The 17,964-nt window shown below is 49.1% G+C and overlaps 1 protein-coding gene across 1 annotated transcript; it reads right to left on the reverse strand.

The window, feature by feature from the left end:
* Positions 1 to 3,635: 3,635 nt before the first annotated feature.
* Positions 3,636 to 16,580, reverse strand: LOC128061340 (antizyme inhibitor 2-like). The gene is made up of 9 exons (XM_052653618.1): positions 16,398 to 16,580; positions 15,293 to 15,466; positions 14,690 to 14,862; positions 13,946 to 14,080; positions 10,396 to 10,561; positions 9,732 to 9,879; positions 5,204 to 5,304; positions 4,169 to 4,386; positions 3,636 to 3,660 (listed from the first exon to the last, which is right to left on the reverse strand). The coding sequence occupies exons 1-9, from the start codon at positions 16,578 to 16,580 to the stop codon at positions 3,636 to 3,638; spliced, it is 1,323 nt and encodes a 440-aa protein (XP_052509578.1).
* Between the last annotated feature and the right edge of the window lie 1,384 nt (positions 16,581 to 17,964).

A 17,964-nucleotide genomic window follows, 5' to 3' on the forward strand; every position in this document is an offset into this window, starting at 1 on the left:
GACCACTGTCATTTCCCAGGACTGGCAGGAGCCCCTCAACTTCTCTCTGCATCCTGTCACACTATTCACCTGCCCAAACCTGCCACGGCCTCCCCAGCCCCTTCCCCACCTTTTTCGCCTCAGAGCTAAGTCAGATCCCTGACTCACCTGAAGCTTGATGAGATCAGCCCCCAATCCTCCTCCTGCCTCAACTCCCAACACCTCTCCTCACTCACTCAGCTCACCCACACGGGCTTCTTGCCTGTGAGGGAACACTGTCTGTCCCTGGCCTTGGACTTGCTGTTTCCAATGCCTGGAACTCTCTGACTCAGGTAAGCACAAGCTCCCTTCAGATCTCTGCTCACCTGCTATGTCCTCAGAGAGGCCTCCCCAGACCCCTCTATCTAAAATAGCACTGTCTTTTATCACTCACTGGCCCCTTGCTTGCTTTATTTTTCTTCACAGCCCTTATTGCTTCTACTTCATTTTATTAGATTTAGGGGTTTGTTTATGCTCTTTTTCCAACTAAAAAGTTAGCTCCATGAGCTTAGATTCTTGTCCATCATGTGTCACCTGTACCTAGAACAGTGCCAGGCAAGGTCTAGGCTCTTGCATTTTATTTTATGGATGGATGAATGAGTAGATAGATCAATGGGTGAATGGATGGATGGATAGATGGATTGGTGGAAGGGGGGATAGATGGATGGATGGATAGATAGGTGGATGGATGGATAGATAGATGGATGGATGGGTGGATAGATAGATGGATGGATGGATGGATAGATGGGTGGATGGATGGATGGATGGATGGATGGAGAGATGGGTGGATGGATGGAGAGATGGGTGGATGGATGGGTGGGTGGATGGATGGATGGATAGATGAATGGATAGATAGATAGATGGATTCATGAATGGATGGAAGGGTGGATGGATGAATAGATAGGTGGATGGATGGATGGATGGATGGATGAATGGATGGATGGATGGATGGATAGATGGGTAAATGGATAGATGAATGGATGGATAGATGGATGGATGGGTGGATGGAGGGATGGATAGATGAATGGATAGATAGATAGATGGATAAATGAATGGATGGGAGGGTGGATGGATGAATAGATAGGTGGATGGGTGGATGGATGGATAGATGAATGAATGGATGGGTGGATGGATGATGGATAGATGGGTGGATGGATGGACAGATGGGTGGATGGATGGATGGATGGATGGATAGGTGGATGGATAAATGAATGGATAGAAGGGTGGATGGATGAATAGATGGGTGGGTGGATGGATGGATTGATGGGTAGATGGATAGATGGGTGGATGGGTGGATAGATGGGTGGATGGATAGATGAATGAATGGATGGGTGGATGGATGGGTGGATGGATAGATGAATGAATGGATGGGTGGATGGATGGATGGGTGGATGGAAGGATAGATGGGTGGGTGGATGGATGGGTGGATGGATAGATGAATGAATGGATGGGTGGCTGGATAGATGGATGGATGGGTGGATGGATAGATGGATGGATATCCACAATCATACAGTAAAATGCCCGAAGGGCAAAACACAGAACACATCAAAATCTCTTGCATCTGAATAAAACTTTATTTTTTCCCTAAAGCCCACTCACATTTGTACTTCCAGACACCACTGGGGAGGTAAGGGTAGATGTTTCCATTCAGAATTTTCAGTCTCTGGGAGGAGACACATTATCCAAAGGCTGTCTGAACCTGATACCTTCCTTGGGTGACATCCGCAGATTCATTCCCTCCTCCTGAGATGTCTGCAGAAGAAATATCTGTAGCCCAAGGGTGCATGAGCTGTGGAGGATGCAGCAAGATTGATAAGGCTGATTCTGGCAGAGGGGGAGGACCCTCTGCAGAAGCTGGAGATCAGAGACTGTCTTGTTTTATCAGGCGAAGCTGCAAAAGGACACAGGACATGAGTGACTTTGACTTCTGGGGTCTTCTCTCCCTTTCCTTCCTGCAGGAATGTGACCAGTCATTCTGAAGTGACTCTATCATCTTCCTTCCCAGCAGGATGCATTCTTTTTTTGAGCTCAGAACTCCTCAAATGCTGTTTTTCAAGTTTTAGCCTTCCCGGGGAACATGCAGTAGCAATTGCTCTGTTTCTGAGTTGGCTGTATTCACACCTGGTCCAGTCAAGCTCCAAACCTGGGTGTTTCTTAAGGCCAAAGCCAGGTCTGAGGCACCCACATGGTCCATTAGCTATGTGGCTAGATGCTGTACATATTCGCTGAGGATACCCAGACCGTGGGGGCAAGAGTGATCAGACTCAGGATCAGGCCCAGCCAGAAACAAGTGGACGTGAACTGACCTTGAATGAGAATTTGCATTATCTCACTTAATCCTCTCAACAATCCTGCAAGGGGAATACTAAGAGCACCCTCACTTCACAGATGAGAAAACTGAAGCTCTGACCACACTGCCAGGATGTGGTGGAGCCTGGACCCCCTCCAGGCTTGTCTGACTACAATGCCAGAGCTCTCTCCGCTAGATCAGGTGCCTGTGGTTCATATATATGTTTCTGGAACAACGGGCAGGGATCACTAACAGATTGAAAGGAAGGACAAAAGCATCTCAAGGTTCTGGTGAAAGCACGTTGTTGCATATTCCAGGGCATGACCTCCAGGGGGCTCTCTTGTAATAGCGCAGTTTCCTTACACTGCCTCACTCCAGGGTCAAGAGGGGGCAGGGTAGGCTGCCAGGAAGAGCTAACTGAGGCTTCAGGCCCTCTGTAGACAAAGGACAGTTTTGTTTAGTTTTGTTTTGTTTTAATTACTCAGAAAGTGTGTTTGTTTTTGGATTTTAGAAAACCAGGAGCAGAGCGCTTTAGGGTTCTGGGCAATCATGTTTCATCTTCATTTGTTCTGTCATTGGCAGAGGAGTAGAGAAAATAGTGTTAAACCTAGTTCGTGATTGTTGCTGTTTAGTCGCTAAGTCATATCAGGCTCTTTTGAGACCCCATGAACTGAAGCCCACCAGGCTTCTCTGTCCATGTGATTTTACAGGCAACAGTACTGGAGTGGGTTGCCATTTCCTTCTCCACAGAGGACAGTTTTGAACCTTAGATGTTGCCTCATTTCAGAGGCACCCTAACCCGGCAGTCCCCTAACATTTGTGGCACTAAGGACTGGTTTCCTGGGAGACGATTCTTCCACGGACTGGGAGTGGGGGAATGGTTTCAGATGATTCAACCACATTCCATTGACCGCATCACCACCTCAGTCAGCTCCATCTCGGAACGTCAGGCCGTTAGAATCGTAAAAGGAGAGCGCATGCGCGGTTCATGATCGGCGCACAGGGTTCGCGCTCCTATGAGACTCTAACCCCGCCACTGCTCTGACAGGAGGCGGGGCTGAGGCAGTAACGTGAGCGATGGGAACTGGCTGTAAATATAAAGTTTCTCTCACTCGCCCCCCTCTCACCTCCTGTTCTGCAGCCAGGGTCCTAACAGGCCACGGACTGGTACTGGTCCATGGCCCGGGGTTGGGGACCCCTGGGGTTGGGGGCCCCTGCCCTAACCTCTGTTTCCTTCACGCTACTCCTCCCCACCAATTCCTGCCCCCAAGCATCCCTCACGAGCGCACCGAGGTGACGAAGCCTTTCCATTCTGACCACGTCTGGCCTACGGTGTGGTCTCCAGCAGGCTCCTGTGGAAGGAATGCGCCAGTAAAGGGGCGTTCCAGAGCCCCTTCCACTACCTCAGGAGGCAAACCCCAGGTTGGACCCAGAGGAGATCCTGGGTCAGGAGCTGTGAGGGAGCCTGGAGTTGATGGGGAAGGGATACCTGAGGAGGGAACTGGGGAGCAGCTGCAAATGGTCAGAGAAGAGTGGGGCCCGATAGTTGGGGGGACCTTGGCCGTGGAACTGAGGGTCAGCTGGGGCCACAGGGCTGCCTGATTCTGCCCACAATGGCATCTACCTGTCAGGACTTTCAGAGATGCCCAGGTGGGCTAACTTGGGCTTAACAGGGTCAATCCCATAGGCAGAGGCTAGTGTCAAAGGTCAATCAGACATCTTGGGCTTTGCTGGGGCCAGTGGGGGGACTAGGGTATCCAGGGCCTGGGATCCCAGGGTCAGCCACCAACTCCCCTTAACAAGTTCAGATCTTGGTGAGAGCCGCTCACTGCCCACCCCCTTTTCTCCTCCCCAAGACACCTGAGCTCAGGTCCCACGGCATAGCAGATGGAGGTGGGAGAGAAGCCATTGAAGGTGGAGCTCATGACAGACGTGTAGGCGCCCATGAACGGGAAGACCAGCCAGTCGCCCACATCCAGCTCCGGCAGCTGCACCTCCTTCAAGAAGAGCTTGTCAAAGGCATCACACGTGGGGCCAAAGAGGGTGCAGGGGAAGAGCGGCAGCTTGGGGCTGAGCTCCTGCAGGGACACGGGGGTGGGGAATCAGAGAAGACCCCCCGCACACACACACCCCTACCCACTCCTCATCAAGCAGCGCATGCCCCAGGGCACCAGCAGAAAGGACTCTATCATCCACCAACACTGACCAATTCCTGAATGGTCCCTGTGTGCCAGGCATTGCTCTTAACCCGCCCTCACGGAGCTTATGCTCTAGAGACTGACTCCAGCCCTGCCAATTCACAAGTGCAGACACAGATGGGACCTCAGCTTTCCCATCTATAAAGTGGGAAGATTTTATTTAATAATCACTCAAAATACTGGGCCTCAAACCTAGCTTCACTGAAAGTGCTTGAGGAGTTTTCATAGAGGATCATGCCAGGGTCCCAACCCATGAGAAATTCCGATATCAGTGGTGTGGGGCCTGGACCAGGCAGAGAAGTATTAAAATTTCCCAGTTGATTCTGGTGTGAAGCAAAGTTTGAGAATCTCTACTTCCTAAGTCTCCTGCATCTCCAAGATTCAGGGACTCCAGAACAACAAACAGACAGAAAGACAGATAGCCAAAGAGAAGCATACACCCCTCCACAGACCGATGGACCTAGACACCCATCTTCCCGCATAGGTGTGAATCGCCAGGCCCACACAGAAGTGCACATGCCAATACGCACAGACACACTTGCACATCCTGGCACACTCAGAGGGCGTGACAACCCACTAAGCCACCAGTAATCTGAGCCCCTTCGCCTCTCCCACTGGTAGCAGGGAATCCTGCCCAAGGCGGGGCTGGACCAGGTGAGTTCTAGGAGGTGCCAGAGCCATGAAACCTTCTCCTTACCTTCACCACAATGGGCATCCTGGGTTCAGACTCCCTGGAAAAGATGCGGAATGTGCCATAGTGGCCATCATTGAGATAGTACAGCAGCTTCCGGCGGCCTCCTGAGGGCGGGCAGAGGGCAGCACTGAGCTGTGCTCAACCAGGGCTGACCCTCAACACCCGAGCCCAGCACCTGTGGGGGAGCCCTGACCCTCTGCCCAGCACTGGATACCTGTTTCCTGCTCCAGGAGTCTTCTCTGAGCCCATAGACAGTTGGGGCCTGTCCTCTGTACCCGCATTGCCCCTCCGCCTCTGCCCTCCACCTTTCAGTGTTCCCCTCTTCTCCTCTTCATCTTCCTCTCCCAAATAAGAATAATCTAACTAGACCTCCTTAGTGGTCCAGTGGTTAAGAATCCACCTGCCGATTCAGGGAATACAGGTTCCCTGGTCTGGGAAGAACCTATGTGCCGTGGAGCAACTAAGCCTGTGTGCCACGACTACTGAGCCCGCGCTAGGGCCTGCGAGCCGCAGCAACAGAAGCCCTGTGCCTACAGCCCAAGCTGTAGAGCTAGAGAGGTCCCCGCGATGAGAAGCCGGTGCACCACAACTAGGGAACAGCCCCCACGTGCCCAAACTAGAGACAGCCTGCATGCAGCAACGAAGACCCAGCACAGCCAATAAATAAACAAGAGAACAATCTAACATGCCATATAACTCAGGCATTATTCTCAGTTCCCTACATGTATTCAACTATTTAATCCTAACTACCCTCTGAGCGGGTTCACTGAGCCCTGCTTTACGGTTGAGAAAACAGTCTTGTCAGCAGTCATGTAGGGGACTGTGGCAGGGCTGGGATTTGCCCCCAGATCACAGGCCTCATGTTCTCTGCCCTCCCCTTAGACCAGGTGCCCTGATCACCTGCTGCATGAGTCAAACTGGGAGCAAACGGTCTTTTCATGACTTGATTCCATCATGCTTGGTCCTTAGTGATGTGCTAATTTATCAGTTTCCTTCCTCAAAGGGGTACCTGTCTAAACTACATTTTCTTATTTTCTATATTCTTTTTTCTTTTCCTCTATATTCTCGATGCTCCAGCATCCGGGGCCTTGCTGACCCAGCGAGACTGCTCCTCCCTGGGCTGGTTAATTTCTAGAGACAGCAAATAACTGCCTTGCAAGTATGCCTTGCCTGTGCAAGCCAACCAATCCAGTGTCCATACTGCAAACCACCTCCTGGATGGAACTCACAGAACCTGAAGCACTACCTCTGGCCTAATCTTCCTAGGGCAGCGCTTACCCCCCACAACCCACTGAAATTATTCAAACTAGCCAGTCCCAAACCTGCCAGTCCAACTCACCCTGATTCACCCATTCTGTTCCTCAAAAATCACTACAGAGGCTCTGACCAGTGTTCCCCCGTGTCCTTCTGCTTCCTGATCCATCCTGTCCTTCCCCTTGTGGCCCTGAGTGGCCTGCCTCGCCTCTGGGTTCTCCAGAGGAAGCTTTATGGCAGTTACTTCCGGGTCCTACACAAACTGATTAAAACACATCCCAGGTATTATCACCCTGCTTATTTAACTTATATGCAGAGTACATCATGTGAAATGCTGGGCTAGATGAAGGTCAAGCTGGAATCAACATTACTAGGAGAAATATCAACAACCTCAGATATATAGATGATACCACTCTAATGGCAGAAAGTGAAGAGGAACTAAAGAGCCTCTTGATGAGGGTGAGAGAGGAAAATGAAAAAGCTGTCTTGGAACTCAACATTCTGGGGAGGGAGGTGATAGGCAGGTTCAAGAGAGAGGGGACACATACTTTATTACTGGCTTCTTTGGTAGCTCAATCAGTAAAGAATCTGCCTATAGTGCAAGAGACCAGGGTTCAATCCTTGGGTTGGGAAGATCCCCTGGAGAAGGAAATGGCAACCCACTCCAGTATCCTTGCTTGAAAAATCCCATGGACAGAGGAGCCTGGTGGGCTACAGTCCATGGGGCTGTAAAGAGTCGAGCACAACTGAGCAACTAACACAACATGGCTGATTTGTGTTGATGTTTGGCAGAAACAAATACAATTCTATAACGCAATTATCCTTCAATTAAAAAAATAAAGCTCAATATTCAAAAAACGAAGATGGTCCCATCTCTTCATAGCAAATAGATGGGGAAAAAGTGGAAACAGTGACAGACATTCTTTTCTTGGGGCTCCAAAATCACTGAGGTTGGTGACTGTAGCCATGAAATTAAAAGACGCTTGCTCCTTGGAAGAAAAGCTATGACAAACCTAGACAGTGTATTAAAAAGAAGAGACATCTCTTTGCCAACCAAGAACCATATAGTCAAAGTTGTGGTTTTTCCAGTAGTCATGTGTGGACATGAGAGTGGGACCATAAAGAAGGCTGGCTGACCACCAAAGAATTGATGCTTTCCAGCTGCAGTGCTGGAGAAGACTCTTGAGAATCCCTTGGACAGCAAGGAGATCAAACCAGTCAATCCTAAAGGCAATCAACTCTGAATATTCACTGGAAGGACTGAAGCTGAAACTGAAGCTGCAATACTTTGGCCACCCGATGGGAAGAGCCAACTCCTTGGAAAAGACCCTGATGCTGAGAAAAACTGAGGGCAGAATGAGAAAAGGCAGCGACAGGGAATCAGATAGTTGGATAGCATCATCAACTCAATGGACATAAGTTTGAGCAAGCTCTCGGAGATAGCGAAGGACAGGATAGCCTGGTGCGCAGCCATCGCAAAATCAGACACACCTTAGCAACTGGACAACAACAAAGTACATTTAAAAACATTGCCCTACTCTGACAAGTATGGGGTGCAGCACAATTGTCACTTCCCTCCATCTAAACACTCTGCCTCTATTGATGTTGCCAATGTAAGCATGTGATAGCTTTCTCTCCAGCACCATCATACTTCTGATGCATATTGAAGTAGTGGTCATCTATGACCCCCAGACCCTTTGGACAGGACCTACTACCAAGGCAGTGTCTTCACAACCACTCTTCATCTGTTCTTAGAATATTGCTTTCTGGAATCTAAACTCAGGATTTTCGCTGATTTCTGTTAGCATTTGAAGCATTTCATAATATTTGGGCATTTAGATGCCCAGATCCTTCTGAATACTGATTTTCTGCCCTCCCACTGACCCCGATGTACTTCCTACCATCCTCTCCCCTCTGTCTTAGTTGCCATCACTGAAGCCACAGCCCCAGTTGTCCCTAAACTACTTAGTCATGAGAGGTAGTCAAGACACTGCTAATGTCAAGAGCTCAGGTCTGCTTGGCATGTGGTGCAAATCCAAGTGCAAAAGTGTGCGTCAGGCAGACCAGGTCCAGTTGTATCTCTGACTAGCTGTGATGCGTCGGACAAGTTCCTTCCTCTCTCTAAGCCTCACTATCTCTGCCTGTAAAATGGGAATGAACCCAAATTACTTCACCCCAAATTCTACTCACAAACTGTTGAGCAGAAAGGAGAGAAAATGCATATTTCACACATGATAGATATTTAATAATTGGCAACACTTGTTATTATGGGAATAAAAATAATGAGTCCCTAAGGACTTCCCTGGTGCTCCAGATTAATACTGTGCTTCCGCTGAAGGCAGCATGGGTTCAATCCCTGGTCGGGGAGCTGAGATACCACATGCCCCGTGGGGTGGCCAAGAAAAAAAGCAACACACATACAAAAATTACCCCTACCATAGTAAAGATGCAAATTTTAAAAATAAGCCCTGAATACTTAGAGTTTTGTTAAATGATGACTTGAAATCATAGGCTTCCTATCACAATATCCTTTAATCAGATGTTTTGTGAAGAAATGCAATCAGCTGACACAAGTTTCTTGGGATTACAAACCTGTGGGCCAATCATTTGTCAAAAGGATAAGGGAGGAGATTAAAGCAGCTTATAAACATTTATATGTCAGTTATCATAAAGCAGCAAAGAATAAAAGCACTAAGCCAGTGGGGAAGATCTATTCATGTTCTCATCTTATCGTGAAATGGAGTTTCTGGTTAGCTCACTTTGTGTGAAAACCAAAAGCTGCAAAAATAACAGTCTAAAAGAGCTCCTACGGTGGTTGACCTCGACTGTCAAAGGTTTACCATTACCCTACAGATGTCACCCTTAACCTTCAGGACATGACGACAATGGTGCCTTCTTATATGTATTGTAAGAGTTTGCATTTACTCACTATATTTTTGGCACCGGAACCTGCACCTGTTAGATAATGCTTGCTGGATGAATTTAAGGTGCACAGCAGCACGATTTTGTCCTTGAACCTCATGGGCTATATTCTGTGACTTTACCTCCATAAATGCCGTATAAACCCATTGGCTACTTAGGAAAAATGAAGACCTTTCATCTTGCTTCTCACCTCCCAGTCTGAGAACAATAAAATAGTGATACTAACAGGTTCATTCTCATATCCAATTCAAAGCTTGTTTACTGCTAATTAGGCATTCGGGGCTGGAGCCCAGACCCCCTACCCATCCTCCGCTCCGGGGCCCGGGAATGCCTGGACAGCAGCCTGCCCACCCACCGGGCTCTAGCACAGCCTTCTTGGCAATGATGTTGATAGCGGTCGTGCAGACAGATGTTGCATAGAAGCGTCCGGGCTCTGCGATGATCTCGATGCCACTCCCCTCGGGGAAGTCCTGGGCCAGGGCGGCGTTGATCACTCCTGCCACCTGCAGGGATAGACCCAGACTTTAACATGGCCAGTCCATCTGAGGGGGCTTTACCTGCACACTATCCCTTCATTCCCTTGACAGCTGTGTGGGGAGTCGTTATCTCCATTTTACTAGGGAGGAAACAGGTCGATGCTGTGGCCCATGGTGGGGAAGTAGCTTGTCCAACGTCACATAGCACCCTGAGATGTCTGAATTTGGGACCACTTAAACACAGTCAGCAAAGACAAAATGTTTCCCAGGTCTCAAGGATAACAAACTTCTACCTGACTGTAGCTTAAGGGGGGATAGCAACTAACACCTCTAAAGAAAGACACGGAGCCAGATACACAAGGGCTCATATATGTACACTGGCCGTGCAAGCGTAGTCAGACAAAGACCTCTCAACAAAGACAAACCTCAGTTACACACACGCATGCAACTAACAGTTCCATGACCTCCTCATACGCAAACAAACACACTCAGTCTCCTGAACCCAAGCTGGAGCACCAGGCTCCCTCTCATCCTCCCCGTCACCTCCTCGAACTCAGGGTCGGAGCCTTCCTCTCCGGGGAAGCCCCCTCCGATGTCCAGGAGGCTCATGTCATGCCCAATCCTGCTGCCCATCTCAAACACGCGCCGGCAGTCAGCGATGGCCTTCATGAAGTTATGGGGTGTCTGGCATCTTGAGCCCACATGGAAGCTGAACACACATCAAGTGACATGTAGAGAAACACCCGTGAAAAAGCAAAGGTCAGTAGGAAGAGAGACATGGGCAGAAACACCGAAGCACGGTCTTCCTTGAGTTGGAGCACTCGAGTCTGTGTGGTGGTCACCTCTCTTAGCAGCCCCTTCCAAGTGCCTCATTGCAGGGGCCTCCCTTCTTCTCCCCCTTGGAAGGCATGTGCTCAGAACCCGAATCCCCATGCCTGTGAGGAGGGCCAGGTTGGGTGAGGCCAGAGCAAAAGTTCAAGGGGGTGCCACAATACTAAATTATCAAGATAAAGAACATTTAATGTAATCGTTGTAAAGAGCAAAACTGATTTAGAAACATTTACAATGACGAAAATACTAAAATATAAATAAAGACAAGATTAGTAACAGTAGGGACTTCCCTGGTGGTCCGGGGGTTAAGAATCCACCTTGCAATACAGGGGACCCAGGTTCAACCCCTGATGGGGAACTAAGATTCCACGTGCCAGGGAGCAACGAGGCCCGTGTGCTGCAGCTACCAAGTCCACAGGCCACAGCTAGAGAGCCCGTGCTCTGAAACCAAAGACCCCACGTGACACAACTAAGGCCCAACAAAGCCAGATTAAATAAACATTAAAAATAAAAAGGTGCTTTATATATACAAAAGTGGTAACAGTAGTTGAACCCTGAAGCAAAAGGAAAAATGAGAAATGCCAATCTTGTCTTTAGTTAAAGTTTTAATATTTTTCTCATCATGATTTTTTTGCATTATTTTTCATTTTTTCAAATATTGTATTCAGTTCAGTTCAGTCGCTAAAATATTCTTTAGCTAGAGTACTAACTTTTTTAACATCCCCTTAAATTTTGCACCCAAGACCTTTGCCCCCTTTGCCCCACCCTAATCCCAGATAACATCCAGCTTCTTCGCTGAGAAGAGAGAAGCATCGTGAGGCCCAGAAGGGCTTCGACTGACCGGAGCGTAGCCAGGAAGCCAAAGGCTGGAGGTAGACAGTGGAAATTTTGTCAAGAGAACACACTGATCATAGCAAACACTCTTCTTCCAACAACATGAGATGATGCTACACATGGACATCACCAGATAGTCAATACTGAAATCAGATTGATTACATTCTCTGCAGCTGAAAATGGAGAATCTCTATATGTTTAGCAAAAGCAAGGCCTGGACCTGGCTATGGCTCAGATCTGAGCTTATAGCAAAATTCAGGCTTAAATTGAAGAAAGTAGGGAAAACCACTAGGCCATTCAGATATGACCTAAATCAAATCCCTGATGGTTATACAGTAGCAGTGACAAGTAGATTCAAGGGATTAGATAGACAGAGTGCCTGAAGAACTGTGGACAGAGGTTTGTGACATCATACAGGAGACAGTAAGAAGACTGCCTCGTCTTAGAAAATAAGAAAAAGAAATACAAAAAGGCAAAGTGACTGTCTGAGGAGGCCTTGCAAATAGCTGAGATAAAAAAAGAAGTGAAAAGCAAAGCAGAAAAGGAAAGATGTACCCAACTGAATGCAGAGTTCCAGAGTGTAGCAAGGAAAGAAAAGAAAGCCTTCCTAAGCAAACAATGCAAAGAAACAGAGGAAAACAACAGAATGGGAAAGACTAGAAATCTCTTCAAGAAAATTGGAGACATCAAGGGAACATTTCGTACAAGGATGGGCATGATAAAGGACAGAAATAGTTAGGACCTAACAGAAGCAGAACAGATTAAGAGGTGGCAAGAACACACAGAAGAACTATACCAAAAATGTCTTAGTGCCCCAGATAGCCACGATAGTGTGGTCACTTATCCAGAGCCAGACATCCTGGAGGGTGAAGTTAAGTGGGCCTTAAGAAGCATTACTATGAACACAGCTAGTGGAGTTGATGGAATTCCAGCTGAGCTATTTCAAATCATAAAAGATGATGCTATTAAAGTTCTTTACTCAGTATGCCAGTAAATTTGGAAAATTCAGCAGTGGCCACAGGACTGCAAAAGGTCTGTTTTCATTTCAATCCCAAAGAAGGGCAGTGCCAAAGAATGTTTGAGCTACCACACAATTGTACTCATTTCACATGCTAGCAAGGCCATGCTCAAAATCCTTCAAGGTAGGCTTCAGCAGTATGTGAGCCAAGAACTCCCAGATGTACAAGCTGGGTTTAGAAAAGGCACAGGAATTAGAGATCAGATTGTCGACATCCGTTGGATCATAGAGAAAGCAAGGGAATTCAAGGAAAGCATCTACATCTGCTTCATTGACTCTGTTAAAGCCTTTGACAGTGTGGATCACAACAAACTGTGGAAAATTCTTCAAGAGATGGGAATACCAGACCACCTTACCTGCCTCCTGAGAAACCTGTACGCAGGTTAAGAAGCAACAGTTAGAACAAGACATGGAAAAATTGACTGGTTCAAAATTGGGAAAGGAGTATGAGAAGGTTGTATATTGTCACCCTGCTTATTTAACTTATATGCAGAAAACATCATTTGAAATGTTGGACTGGATGTATCACAAGCTGAAATCAAGATTGCCAGAAGAAATATCAACAACCTCAGATATGTAGATGATACCATTTATTGGCAGTAAGTGAAGAGGAACTAAAGAGCCTCTTGATGAGGGTGAAAAGGGAGAGTGAAAAAGCTGGCTTAAAACTCGACGTTCAGAAAACTAAGATCATGGTATCCAGTCCCATCACTTCATGGCAAATAGAAGGGGGAAAAGTGGAAGCAGTGACAGATATTATTTTCTTGGACTCCAAAATCACTTTGAATGGTGACTGCAGTCTTGAAATTAAAAGGCGCTTGCTCCTTGGAAGAAAAGCTATGACAAATCTAGACAGTGTATTAAAAAGCAGAGACATCAGTTTGCCGACAAAGGTCTGTATGACTAGTCAAAGCTATGGTTTTTCCAGTAGTCATGTGTGGATGTGAGAGTTGGACCATAAAGAAAGCTGAAGAATTGATGCTTTCAAATTGCGGTGCTTGAGAAGACTCTTAAGAGTCCCTTGGACTGCAAGGATATCAAACCAGTCAATCCTAAAGAAAATAAACCCTGAATTTTCATTGGAAGGACTGATGCTGAAGCTGAAACTCCAATACTTTGGCCACCGGATGTGAAGAGCTGACTCCTTAGAAAAGACCCTGATGCTGGGAAGGATTGAAGGCAGGAGAAGGGGGTGACCTGATGAGACAGTTGGATGACAACTGGCTCAATGGACGTGAATTTGAGCAAACTCCAGGAGATAGGGATGGACAGGGAAGCCTGGTGTGCTGCAGTCCATGGGGTCACAAAAGAGGCAGACACAACTTAGCGACTGAATTACAACAACAATGGACAGTGAAAACCAAGACTCCTGGCTCCTGCTTTCCAGGCCGGGAAAGCCGGTGCACTCACCTGGTTCCAACCACAGCCAACCCCAGGTCCCTGGCAGACTTGAGCAGATGTTCACACACCTCCAGCCTGGCCCCAAACTTAGAGCTCAGGGGAAAGAGGCTGCCACTGTCCTGGGTCCATAGCCGGAGGACCAGCCTGGGAGAGGGGTGCAAAGGGTATCAGAATTTCTTAGGCACATGAGCCCCAAGGACCCCCATCCTACCTCCCTCCAGCTTCCCACCCACTTCTGCCTAGCTCGTCTGGATTGTCCAGCCATGGAGACCCAAAGAGTGAACACACTCACTACCTACAGGCTTCTGTCCAGGCAAGAAAAAGCAGGAAAAGGATAAAATTATAAATACACCTTCCATAGGCCTCCACATTACAGGATCAGAGATGTTAAATAACTTTCCTAAGATCACACAGCATGTGACAAATGAATCTGAAATGTGATCCCTGGCCTCCCTGACTCCAATACGAGTATCTTTTCCACAAGGTCAGCTAACACCGGACCACCTAGTGCTAGGCTCTGCCCAGTGTCTATGCGGACACAGGCATTGTTTATTTGGCATCAATGGGCACCAGCGAAGGCATCAGGCCACCGGCCCAAATTCTTGTGCTTTGCTGCTTTGGCCTGTGCCAGTCACCACATGAGTCTTCCTGCATCTGATTCCTGCAGCCAGTTCCAACAGGCGGGGTCCCAGCTTTAAGGTCCCTTTTTCCACCTGTCTCTACTTGTTTGCACCCACTCCCTGCTGGTCTCACCTGGCCCCAGGATGATGCTGGGCCACCTTGATTAGCTCCTCCTCGCTGTCGAACACCAGGAGCTTCACCCCGTGGAGGGCAGCAAAGCGGATGTGGGAGACAGGCTTGCAGGGGTTGGCATAGACGATGCGTGAGGGAGCCACGCCCAGGGCCAGCACCTGCTCCAGCTCGCCCTGGCATGGGTGAGAGCCAGAGTGGGGAGCTGCCCTGATGCCCCTTTATTCTTTGGGGATGGGAACCCTGGGCATGAGCCAAAGGGACTGCCCTTAACTGAACCCCTTTTGTGCAGTGTGCTGAACATGACTGTGCCCTTTAGGTTCCTAGAATCTTCCAAATGATCAGGCTGTGATAGGACAGGAACAGCATCTGTGTCTTCAAGCTTGTGCTTCCCCTCATTCACTTAAGCTGTCTGCCTTAGTCACAGGGACCAATGGGAGACTGATCCCCCATAGGGCACTCATTTATCCTTTCCCAAACAGTTGAGGACTAGGAGAGTCAGCCCCTGTTGAGGAGCTGCAGTCTCCACTCCAGGACCCCCGGCAACCCACCTTTTTTCCCCAGGAAGTGTTGGGCTTGTGAATGAGTCAGCTGGCCCAGGCTCACCTGGCTGGCACAGTCGAAGCTGGTGCCCAGGGCGGCCAGGACACGCAGCAACCAGGGGCTGCTGTTGCACTTAACCGCGTAGAAGGGTGAGACCCGCGGCAGGGCCTGGCGGAAGACCTGGTGGCGGCTGGCCAGCACGCCCAGGTCAGCCACCATGAAAGCGTCTCGGCAGTCCTGCCGGGACAGTGAAAGAGAAACAGAAGGCTGGGTAGAGGGTTATCTCACCTGATCCTCCAAACAACACTATGCAGTAAGTACTATTGCTGTTGTCGTTTCAGATTTGGGAGAAAAAGGTTCAGAAAGAAGTCACTGGCTCAAGGTCACAGAGAATGCGCATGGCTAGGATAGAGTTTGATGCTAGGTCTTCTAACTCTTTTTTCCAGTAGTCATGTATGGATGGGAGATTTGGACCATAAAGAAGGCTGAGAGCTGAAGAACTGATACTTTTGTGGTGCTGGAGAATACTCTTGAGAGTCCCTTGAACCGCAAGGAGATTAAAGCAGTTAAATCCTAAAGGAAATCAACCCTGAATTTCATTGGAAGGACTGATGCTGAAGCCCTAATTCTTTGGCTACCTGACGCGAAGAACCAACTCACTGGAAAGGACCCTGATGCTGGGAAAGATTGAAAGCAAAAGGAGAAGGGGCTGGCAGAGAGCGAGATGGTTGGACAGCATCACCAGCTCAATGGACACGAATCTGAGCGAACTCTGGGAGCCAGTGAAGGACAAGGAAGCCCAGTGTGCTACTGTCCATGGGTCACAAAGAACTGGACATGACTTAGCAACTGAACAACCACAACTTCTAACTCTTAAAATAGGGGGACAAGAGGGAAACAATCTTTGTAGATCAAGAAAGGGGAAAGACAGCTCCAACCCTCAACCAGGCAGCTTGGCACTGGGTAAAACCCCCAAGTGGTAGCATGGGGAGGGAGCTAGAAGGGGACAGAATGATTCTATCACACCCAGCAGAGCAGAGCTTTGAAATAAGACCTAGGAAACTGACATAAAACCAGAAAACAGAAAGTCTTATTTCTTGCCCCCCAAAGCAGGCACTGAGACAGCCTCATCCTTCCTTACTTCCCCTCTCCCGTCTCCCTCCTCTACCGAATCAGAGAGCTCCTTGATCTTCTTCAGGACCACATCCCAGGCAGTTTCTCCAGGCTCCAGGGCAATGATATCCTTTGGCCATATGCTTCCAGGGCTTTCTTTACTCTCCTTTGAGTTCCCGATGGGAATGCTGACCCCCGATGCTCCAACCAAACCCTCGGCCAGGTGCGGTTTCGACATCCTGAAAAGGGCTGGCACTGAGATAGGACCTCTTCCCTCCTCCCAGCTCCCCACTGGCCCCAGAGCCAGAGTTCTCAGGCTGTAACTTCTCAGCCATTCCTTTCAGCTACCGCAGCTCCATAGAGCCCTCATGAATTTTCCCATCTGTAAAATGGGCCACTGGTCGGGCCCAGTCTGCTTCAGAGACCTCGTAAGGGACCAAGCAAGACACACAGGCTGTGCACAAGGAACAGAGGCTAGGCATCCTCCTCCGGGCTCCTCCACACAGATGTTCCCATTCGCAGATGGGAAAACTGAGGCTGGGAAGGGTAAGTGCAGAGTTTCAGGATCTTCAGATTGTAGGGTTCAGAGCCAGAGCCCAGGAGATGATCCAGGTCCAGGGTCCCCATTCTACACACAGGAATGAGAGGCCCAGAGAGAGGAAGGGACTTGATCGAGGTCACCAAATGGTCAGTGGCAGAGCTGGGACTGGCACCTGGGGTCTCTAGACCAGAAGTGGACCTGCCGCCAGCCAGGCATCCCTGAGACCAAAGCGAAGGTGGTCTGCAGCCAGGGGCCTTCTGTTCTGGCAGCTGGGGCTTGACCTGTACCCCCCACACCACATGCAGACTCACCTGCTGCCTGCGGTGACCTGCTTGCTCAGGCTCAAACTAGGGAGCTGGGATCTGTGGTGTCTGGACTTGGGGTAAATCCCATGGGAAAAGCAGAACTCAGCCCAGATCGCAGGGACCAAGGCAAGCACCACCCAGGCTGTCCCTACAGACCTCAGCCGGCCGGCCCTGCCTCCTCAGCCCAGACCTCCCAGGCCCCGAGAACTAACCCTCTTTTGTCACCCACATGACAGGATGACATGGACTGTTTGTGACCCCGTTGACTATACAGTCCATGGGATTCTCCAGGCCAGAATACTCAAGTGGGTTCCCTTTCCCTTCTCCAGCAGATCTTCCCAACCCAGGGATCGAACTGGGGTCTCCTGCATTGCAGGTGGATTCTTTACTAACTGAGCTATCAGGGAAGCCCATGGTGAAGTCAGACTCCAGTTATAAGGGAATGTCAGTGACAATCAGTCATGGGACCCTGGGAACCCTGCATCCACCCTTCCCACTTCATAGATGGAAACACCGAGGGGCCCAGAGGTCTCCAGAGGACTCAGCAAACCTGGAGGAGGTCTGGGAGCAGAATCAGGACCTGACTCTAACCACAGGCAGGTTCCACTGCCTCGGAGCAAGAGCTGGTCTCTCCCGGTGCTGTGTCTCTGCCCTCCATGGCAGATTTAAATACCTTGCTGGAAGTTTCTCTGAACAGAAAAGTGAGGCTGTTCGTCACTCAGGTCCAGTCACCTTCTCCCTCCCTGGCCCCACCCCTCTCTCCATGTGAGCTGCTG

This window comes from Budorcas taxicolor, chromosome 2 (genome assembly GCF_023091745.1).
Source record: "Budorcas taxicolor isolate Tak-1 chromosome 2, Takin1.1, whole genome shotgun sequence".
Classification (NCBI taxonomy): Eukaryota; Metazoa; Chordata; class Mammalia; order Artiodactyla; family Bovidae; genus Budorcas; species Budorcas taxicolor.

Excerpts from the sequence above, each read along its gene's own strand:
- LOC128061340 (XM_052653618.1), bottom strand. The coding sequence starts at position 16,580 with ATGTCGAAACCGCACCTGGCCGAGGGTTTGGTTGGAGCATCGGGGGTC. Across the intron at positions 15,467-16,397 it reads TCAAGGAGCTCTCTGATTCG|GACTGCCGAGACGCTTTCAT; the intron begins GTAGAGGAGGGA and ends CTGTCCCGGCAG. Across the intron at positions 4,387-5,203 it reads GGATGCCCATTGTGGTGAAG|GAGCTCAGCCCCAAGCTGCC; the intron begins GTAAGGAGAAGG and ends GTGTCCCTGCAG.